At 37.5% G+C, this 9,833-nt stretch overlaps 2 protein-coding genes and 1 pseudogene across 2 annotated transcripts; all 3 read right to left on the reverse strand.

Annotated features, from left to right (window-relative positions):
- Positions 1-12: 12 nt before the first annotated feature.
- LOC109098549 (complement C1q and tumor necrosis factor-related protein 9-like) lies at positions 13-2,501 on the reverse strand. The gene is made up of 3 exons (XM_019112143.2): positions 1,516-2,501; positions 1,200-1,262; positions 13-244 (listed from the first exon to the last, which is right to left on the reverse strand). The coding sequence occupies exons 1-3, from the start codon at positions 1,649-1,651 to the stop codon at positions 123-125; spliced, it is 321 nt and encodes a 106-aa protein (XP_018967688.2). The 5' UTR covers positions 1,652-2,501; the 3' UTR covers positions 13-122.
- Positions 2,502-3,144: 643 nt separating this feature from the next.
- LOC109096948 lies at positions 3,145-5,867 on the reverse strand (annotated as a pseudogene).
- Positions 5,868-7,059: 1,192 nt separating this feature from the next.
- Positions 7,060-9,833, reverse strand: LOC109091587 (palmitoyl-protein thioesterase ABHD10, mitochondrial-like). Its single transcript, XM_042714363.1, has 5 exons — positions 9,647-9,833; positions 9,085-9,268; positions 8,454-8,565; positions 7,817-7,954; positions 7,060-7,691 (listed from the first exon to the last, which is right to left on the reverse strand). Exons 1-5 carry the CDS (start codon positions 9,816-9,818, stop codon positions 7,350-7,352), a joined length of 948 nt encoding a protein of 315 aa, XP_042570297.1. The 5' UTR covers positions 9,819-9,833; the 3' UTR covers positions 7,060-7,349.

Genomic DNA, 9,833 nt, shown 5'->3' on the forward strand with positions numbered 1-9,833 from the left:
AGTGACGGGAACACTTTTTGTAAGTGAAGAAAACAAAAATAATGACTTTATTCAATAATTCCTTTGTCAATGGTCTTCTCTGTGTCTCTCCATGTCATGTATGCTGTTTATGCTCTTTTGTGTCATCTTTGTGGCGCGATGAAACCAAGTGGCCCTGGGAAGCCTTGGGGCCCCATTTTGCCAGGTGGGCCCCTTTCTCCATTGTCTCCACGTTTCCCCTTCGCACCGGCTATGCCAGGAACACCTGAAAAAGCACCAACCTGATGATAGCCAAATGCAATTCAAATATTTACTGTATTAGTCTTAAGTGAATAGCATCCATTTAGAAACTACCAGACTGAATATATATATGTACACACACACACACTCATTATGACCAAAATATAATATCTACATTTTCAAATTGAAAATATATGTTATTTATTATTCTATTGCTTGGTAACATAAATTGCTAATCAGCCAATCACATGGCAGCAACTCAGACGACTTGCTGAAGTTCAAACCGAGCATCCGAATGGGAAGAAGGGGGATTTAAGTGACTTTGAACATGGAATGGTTGTTGATGTCAGACGGGCTGGTCTGAGTATTTCAAAAACTGCTGATCTACTGGGTTTTTTCACGGACAACCGAAGTTCAAATCTAGGGATCCGAAAAAGAGAAAAATCCAGTGAACGGCAGTTTGTGGATGAAGATGTCAGATGTCAGAGGAGAATGGACAGACTGGTTAGAGATGATAGAAAGGCAACAGTAACTCAAATAAGCACTCGTTACAACCAAGGTATGAAGAATATCATCTCTGTACGCACAACACGTCGAACCGTGAAGCAGTTGGGCTACAGCAGCAGAAGACCACACCGGATGCCACTCCTGTCAGCTAAGAACAGGAAACGGAGGCTACAATTTACAAGGGCTCACCAAAATTGGACAAAAGAAGATTGGAAAAACGTTGCCTGGTCAGATGATTCTGGATTTCTGCTGCAACAATCAGATGGTACGGTCAGAATTTGGCGTAAAGAACATGAAAGCATGGATCCATCCTGCCTTGTCTCAGCAGTTTAGGCTGGTGGTGGTGTAATGGTGTGGGGGATATTTTCTTGGCACACTTTGGGCCCCTTATATATATAAAATACATTAATTATTATTTTTTTTCGCTTCTTCCTATTATGGATTTAGAAAAAGACAAAGAAATTTATATTTACCAGGTTCTCCTTTATCTCCTTTTGGTCCATCTTTATCAGATGTGCCGCATGTTCCTATATCACCTTTAGAAAACATAAACAGTTGTATTTTTATATCTATTGTATGAAACACTTACATTGCATGCAAGGAGGTCAAAATACTATTAATCTGACTAACCAAGATTGAACTTTAAAAGCTAAATGCCAAATGGTACCGCAAACATCTTTCCAAATAATTTTTCTACAACATTGTCTAATATGTGTACCTATCTGACTGTATAACTTAGCTCAAAGGTGACTGATTAACTGGAGTCAAGCGTTTTGCTTTCATTCTTACCTCCGTCTCTTTTATCACCTTTGGCCCCATCTCTGCCATCACATCCTGGCATTCCATTGTGTCCTGGGTCTCCAGGGATCCCGGGGTGACCGTAGACACAGCCAGTATTTTTTTCAGAAACACTGCTCTGCAGCATTGACCAATACAATTAGAAAAAGCATACAAGTCTGTGTGGGAAAGAGCATGGTCGTTCAAGCACTTCAATATCTGGAGTCCAAGAACAGTCTCTGTGTTTGAGGAAACATAATGTGCACAAACATTAGAAGATTTTTCAGACTTGTCATATTGCAAACCTGCTATTTCATTGGTCAGAAAGTCAAATATGTTACACATCACCTGTGTCCTCTATTGAAATTCCTTTTTGTATTTCAGTTTAGATAATAATCAACCTGAAACATCCTATTGCCCAATCAATGGCTAACAAAACCCATTTTTATTCATTACATTGTGGAGTGAAGCTAATATTAAACTGAACAAACCCTCATGAAAGTCAGTCTGTCACTTCCTTAAAGGCTTTGGGATGTTATGTGACCAGAGCATCTTGTGCTTTAATTTGCTATGATTGATTTGGTTGCTTTAGAAATGTTACTGAAGGGTCATAAAGTCAGTCTAAAGAGCATCATGCCATTCATTCATTATGCATATGGTCCCATGTAGCTCCTTATGGGTGTTCCTCTATCTTGATTAAATTTCCACTTCAGTGACACTGCAAATGCAGTCCAACGCATCCCAATGCTTGACCTTACGAATCCATTTGGCTTTAAGCTTTTGAAATATGTCATGTCTGCCTTCCTCCCCCTCTTAAACATAAAAGTTTCAATTAGAGCTAAAAGGTTTCTACAGCCATTTAGGAGAAACTATAACAGAGCTTCACTGTGCCACACCAAGAGAAACGCCTTTGGAATAGGAATATGAAATTCAGATATTGTGATTATATATTGCTAAATTAAATAAATAATAATTTCAGGCCATTTTAAACATATAGGTCAATATATACCATATAGACTTGATCCCGTGTCTTAAAGGAATAGCTCATCCAAAAATGAAAATAATTCTTAATAATGTTTTTATAATGTTTTTAATTTTTTAAGTGTTTTTAAGTTTTTTATAATGAATAATTTTAAAATATTTTTAGATATGATTATATTGTAATTTTGGTTTTTGTATCTGATGAGAGGCAGTTACGTTTACCGTCACTTGGCAAAATTTCATTTCAAAATCCACTAATTTCAAAAGGAATTTGTGCGATAATGTTCCTACATAGATTTTGCTCGTATTCAAGTTGGTCACGTTAATTCGCCACCTTGACTATCAGAAAGCTGCTGGGTTTGAAAGTAACTTCTGTGCTATCACAGTCGACTATTGGCAATATACCTTAATGCTAATGTGATCACACCTTAACCATGTTCTAATGTTTTTAAGAAACTAGATCTAACACATAATGTAACATCAGAACATTTTTCATCTGTAAAGGCTATATAAGCAATTAAAGAACCCTGCAGCTAAAAATGTCTACTGAAAACTCAAGTATATATAAAACATTGTACAATATTCTTTAGATTTAACTTCATGCAATATTGCATTTTATTTTACTAGAAAAAAAACAACCTACAATAACCAATCATGTTACGGTACCAATTTATTAAACATTTACATCAAAGATGGTCACCAAAACCAAGCTTATTATGAAACAGACATGGAATATTCACACAAAACAACGATGGACAACACAAATGAATATATTATTAATCTGCATACAGTACTTCTGGTTAGTATGTGCATTGCCATCCTTTAACCCAGCAATAACAACAGGTGCAATACAGTATCTGCAAGGGCAAATGCTTGTCCTTTACTGTAATTCAAACACTATGTAAACTAGTAGACTGTTATAGTTGCTGTCTGTTATTTGGTATATCAACACACTGTTCACTCACAGAGAATAAGGCAGTTGTTTTGACTTGCTTAGATAAAACTATAAGAATTACTATCACTTTGCATACATTTACAAACAAATAAATAGATTTTTTCACAAGATGAGCAAACCAAACTTAAAATAGATATATCTAGCATGCTCTATTATCTTAAAACCTCTATTCTTCAGTTTTTGATGCTACTAAGACTGCTCTTTTTCATCAAATAGATGCACCATCAAAGAACACTGCTTGGTGAGGGCTGGGGTGCGGGGGTTTAAGGTCTTCTGGGTGTTTTAGGCAAGTTTCTGGGCACTAGTATAGTTTTACATAATCTGCCGATGCATGCCGTAACCAGTCATGCCAGCCTGAGATGCCCCACGGTTACTGCCCATCTGTAAGCCAATCATGTTCTGACCCTGTCGCAACTGCTCCTCAGAAAACTCTCGCCGGTTGCCTTGAGATTTCCTGTCACACGAGATCAAAAAGAGTTCATGCTGAGACACAACAAAGTCCATTCACAAATCTAACCAGACAGGACTTAACGCCCCACTATGAATTAGTCTGGAGATAATCTTCATAGGAATTGTCCTGCTCACCTGTGAAACCAGTCCCGGTTACCTCGGTAATGTCCATCGTCTTTTGTGAGAGCAACACTACCCAGGGCCATTAGAGTTCTCTGGACGGCTGCCATGTCTTTTCCTTTAACCAAGGGAAGCAACAAGCACTGAAGTGACTTTGGCTACACACCAAGAACGCAACTTGCAATGCTTTCTAGGATGATGTATTGTAGTATGCAAGGCCTGTACTGATCTTGATCTATATTTTTATTTTATTACAATTTAATATATTATTTTTATTTTGTGGTTTGGTTTTATTTTAAAAGTGCTAATTTAGAAGTCCACGAAGTGCTGCTATAGAATTTATAAAAGCAAATTTTACTGTACCTTCCCACAAGTCCACTGTCTGAAAAATGTCTGTGGTTATTACTCCGTAAGCTTCAGCTGCCTGCAGGAACTGGGATATCTTTTCCATCTGCTTAAAGGCCACCGGAGTCTCTGTGATTTTCTTAATAGGCTCTTACCACATGGATACAAACTGTTAATGAGTCTACAGAGGATCTGCAGGCATGGACGAATGGGGGAGACAAAGATAAATAAAATGTGAATGGCATCATGTTGGTGTGATATTCTCAAACTGATATTTACTCACAGTGCCATCCATTAGCCAGTTCTGAAAGTTTTGCTTCCCCGGCTGTGGTTTCTCTATATTTCCTCCACATTGAGTGACAATCCAGTCCACCAGTCGAGACTCCAGCTCTGGGTCATACTTCTGCTCGATCTTCTCCTGCACCTCACGGCTCAGTCCATAACTGGGTCCTCGGTTCGCCATGGTTAGGTTTAATAATTTTAGGTCTTTACCTAGTTATCTTAAGACAACAACAAATTTACACTAGCTGAATTTCTACTACAAAGGGAAGAAAATATAAGGCATTATAATTTTCCCTTTAGCTATTGTTCTTTCTGATGTTTTTTTTTTTTTGTTACATTAATTGTGTCTAACTTATTGTAAATATTAATTCACACAACAATTAACATATTGTAAATATGAATTTAATATTCCTGTATTATGATACAGACTATCATATATAAATTTGTATATATGAACACGTGGACTGACAAGGGGTAATATTGACCGGGGTGTGGTCCATGCTTCTGTTCCCATGCGTGACTTTAAAGTAAAAACTAAATATCTAAAAATCTAAACCAATTGTTAACATATAATAATAATCTAAAAGACAGACATTCTACATTTCTTTATAATCAAGCAGAGCGTGCAGACGCAAAAAGAAACTGCATGTGTATATTTAGCCCAAATTAGTTTAAAACTACTACATTCAAACAGTTACTAATAATTATTTAATTCTACTTGCGATATCATCATACAAATCGTTTTGTCAAGAATAAAGATTCACTTACTGCAATCAGTATGTGCGTGTCGTTCTCCTGTGCATCGAGGTCAAATCTTTCCTGTGGTCAGCGCTCAGAGATGCTGGACTAAAACATCCATGCGGTGGGGGACGGGGCGTGGCTTCGAGCGCGCTGTCCGGCTTGTGTTCTGCAGTGAGGGGCTACTGGGCGGCATGGGTTGGCTTATGAATATTAATTAGCTTACGTAGAAGGACGCTGGTGGAAAGTTACCAGTAGCCTCGGCGTGACTTAATTAACATTCATGAGCTGAGCATTTTCGGAAGTGTAATTCGTAAACGTCGGGAATAGATGACAAATTGGACACAAAATAGAAACTATAGAACAGAATCAGATTATATTCCAATAAACAATATTTAACTTTTCTTGGGTACAACTATGTTAAAAATAAGATTTTATATATATTTATTAATAACTCACTGTAACGGTAAGTGCGTTTTCTTAATTGCAGATTTAAGAAGGAAAAATGTATAAACAACAACAACAACAACAACAAAAAATGTTTCATTTTGATCAGTAATCTTTGTTTTTGTTAGTAATCTATTTACAATTAGATTAAGATGCATTGCTAATGCATGCAAATTCTGCAGAAAAAAGAGAGCAGCACGTGATAAACAGTAAAAACAAGTAATCTACTGCTAAAATAATTACTGAAATCTTTGACCGTGGCTTAAAACTACTTTTACTGCTAAATAGCCTAAAGGTTTTTTTTTTTTTTTTTTATATATATAAGTAGACCTAAGCGAGTAAACTGAGGAATTTTAATCTTATGTAATTGCTAATAACGACATACCCCTAAGATTGCATTAAATTACATTGTACTTTATAGTAGTTTGGAAGTGTAGGCTAAACACCAAAATATAAGGCAGCTTATATAATACTAGCAAGCTCTTCTATTGAGCAATTACATATTTAAATGACACCTGAATTATGTAGTCACATTCTTATTCGCGTCTAGTCATGTTAAAAAATAAAAAGTAAAAAATAATTAACAATCAAGCTGTTTCTGGAGCAGTGGCACAGTCCTCCAAACAAACAGAGAATGCATAGGGCAGGAGAGAACTGAAAGGTCAGCTTTGATATAACATGCTTAGTGGGATGTTCAGGTGGTTTAATGCAATAGTAGGCCTAAACACACCACTAATTCCTTATATTGGAATTCCTTATACCTTATACTATACTCAGTCTACAGTGTTTGTGGTCTAAAATTGATTACAACAAATGTGCATTTAAAAAAAGCAAATGAATGAGCTCAATTTGGAATCTTTTTTTTTGGAATAAGTTTAGTATGGCAAGGAAGGGGGAAAAAACAATTAAGTTAGTAAAGTTATATCCAACTTCTTTGTCATGAGTGACAACACAATGCCATAAACCCTAAAACTCAAAAAGGCAATAAAATTATGTAATCAGCTTTACAGTTTTAAAGCTCAAATTCAAGATTTAAATTAGATTTAAATACAAGTTTTTCTATTTTCTTTCCAATGCTTGCCCTCAAACGTCGAGTAAATTTGGTGAGCGGGTATGAAATTCCATGAAAAGGGCGTGTATATAATTTAAAACCATTGCTGTCCACTGAGCTTAACATTGAATATATTGGAATATTCCTTTAAGGAATTGAGTGTTTAATTACATCAAAGTACTGCATATTGATATATAGGCTTTATTTCCATAAAACAGTGTGAAATATGGTAAAAAAGGCACAGAAGATCTAGACAATCCTTTTGCTAGACAAACAGCAGCTTTACCTAAAAGGTTTAATGGCACAGCATTGTGGTAAACATGTAAAAGACATGAAGAGAAAAGACTTTGTCCTCCCACAGTTCACCTTTTTCATCATTCTTGTCTTGCACAACAAAACTGGAAGCAGTGTCTGGCAAAGAAAGTGGGAGAGGGGGGCTAAGGCTGGTTGCTTGGTAACCCCATCCCAAACGGTGTTTCACACCATGGTGGTAAGCTTGTCTATGAGGTCATCGATGGTGTAGACAATGAGCTTGATGTCATCTTTCTCAGCCATGCGGTGCTGGCCGTGGCGCCGCAGAATGACGTCCACGTCAGGGCTCAGCACACGCTCAGCTACTTGCATGGAGATGTGCCAGGGCACGTCCTCATCTTTCAGGCCGTGAATGAGACGTACGGGGCAGGTGATAGGGATGGGGCTCTGTAGGATGCAGTGGTTCTCCGCCTCACGCAGGAAGTCCATACTCACAGTGTACATGCCCTCCTCATTACTTTTCGTGGGGATTGTCCATACACCCTTGTCCTCACACTCTTTTCTCACCTGAATAACATACGTGAACTCTCTGACTGATTTTTGAATATCAATACCCCAACATTTGAGACACATTTATCAGCAAGATGATTCCAAACACTAAAGCATGTCAAGCTACTTCAGCTGCATCTCACCTCTATAGGAAGTGTCTTAAAGGCTGTAACAAAATGATCTGCTGCTGTGGAAATCCCCACCAAGGCTTTTGTCTTCTCCGGGCGAGCTATAGCAGCCAAAAGCATCAGCCAGCCACCCATACTGGAGCCAACAAGAATCTAGGACACAACATTACAGTCGAAACCAGTGTTCAGGGGCATAAATTATTAGTGACCTCTAGTGGTCACTCTTTAAAATCAATTAAGAATTAAAAGGATAGTTCACCCAGAAATGAAAATTATGTGATCATTTACTGAGTTTGTTCCAAACCTGCATGAATTTCTTTGTTTTGCTGAACATAAAAGAAGATATTTTGAGGAATATGCTTAACCAAACAGTTTCTGGTCCCCATTGACTTCAACAGTATTTTCCATAATATGGAAATCAATGGGGACCAGCAACTGTTTGGTTACACAGAAGAAAGAAACTCAGAGGTTTGCATTGACATGAGGGGGGATTTTCCTTTTGAGGTGAACTATGCATTGAACATATTTATTCAAAAATGAGAAAAAAACACCTGTATTTCATTTTATAGAAGTCATTTTTACTTTTTAAAAAGTCTTCTGAAAAACACAAACGCTGGCACTTCTCCAGCTGGTTTAGTCTTTCTAGTCTTACCTGGGAACCTTCAGCAAGTTCATCTAACATGAACAGGACGTCTTTTTTCCATGTTCCAATGGTGCCTTCTGAAAAAACACCCTCAGAAGCTCCATGACCAGAGTAATCGAACCTGTAAATCCACGTAAAAAAGTTTTGTGTGAACTTTCACCTAGAGCATTTCAACACACACTATTGGGACATTATTTGATTGCTGGGGAAAAAATCTGGGCCAAGCAGTTTAAGCTCTTAAAAAAAAAAATCAAACTATGCATGATTCAAATTACTGTCATCAGCATTTAAAGTGAGTCCAAAAATCTGAGCAAGGAAAATTCTTCTATTTTGTTTTGTTTTTTAACCAGTTCAACTCAACAAATTACGTAAAACCTGATGATCATGTTCATGATCCAAAGAGACTATTTAGCATCAAAAAAGAAAATCTGACCATCTGTACAAAAAGTAACATGATCTGTGTCACAAATTTGCATAATCGATTAGTGGCCTAGATAATACATAATCTTAAATAATTAACATCATAACATTTATTAAACTTTTTTTTTTTTAATTCCAGTTACTTTTTACATTGTTTACACTGAGTCTCAGATATCTGAACCCCACTGCACATATCTGTGAATGATTAACAGACACAAACCTCAGGTAGGCATGACCTAGTGACCTGCAGAACTCCCCCAGGGCCTCTGCCTTCTCTCCGCTCATGTTGGACCCATATCCAGGCAGGAACACAACACCAGGACTCTTTCCCTTCACTCTCTGATAGGCCAGCTTTGGATGATCTGGCCGTGATATGTACTGTACTGTAGATTTCTGTCTAACTCCTGCAAATAAACACGTCAACAGGGCTTTAGAGTTCATAGTTCTGCAATTCTTGTACTAGTGTTCAAAAGACTGTGCTCAGTATTGAAAAAAAATAAATACATTAAAAACATTAAACAGAAATATTATATTTTAAAAGTGTAATTTATTCCTGTGATTTAAAAGCTGAATTTTCAGTATCAATTAGTTTTAAATGTATAAAAGAGCTCCTCTGTCACGCTTTCTACAGTTTTTGGAGATTATGTGCAGTGTTATGCGGAGAATCCCACTCCCCTCAGGCGTTTTCATGCCACACCCCCTTCATTTGTCTAGTTTTTAACAAGCGGAGCTTCTATTTTTGTTATCTAAATGCAGCTTTTTATAAGTTTACTTGTACTGACCCTCGAAAATCTTCGACCTGATAGTGGCGACAGCTCTATTGCCCGAGTTCTGCAAAAGTCCGCTCCAACAACGCCTCAACACCGCCGCTGCCATGCTGTCTCGCCACCCACCGCGGAAATAACGCGAGAGCATACGGGTTGCCATGTTAACAACGGCATTGAAATCCTCCATCGCGCGTTTTGCAGT

The sequence above is a fragment of the Cyprinus carpio genome, chromosome A24, assembly GCF_018340385.1.
Source record: "Cyprinus carpio isolate SPL01 chromosome A24, ASM1834038v1, whole genome shotgun sequence".
Classification (NCBI taxonomy): domain Eukaryota; kingdom Metazoa; phylum Chordata; class Actinopteri; order Cypriniformes; family Cyprinidae; genus Cyprinus; species Cyprinus carpio.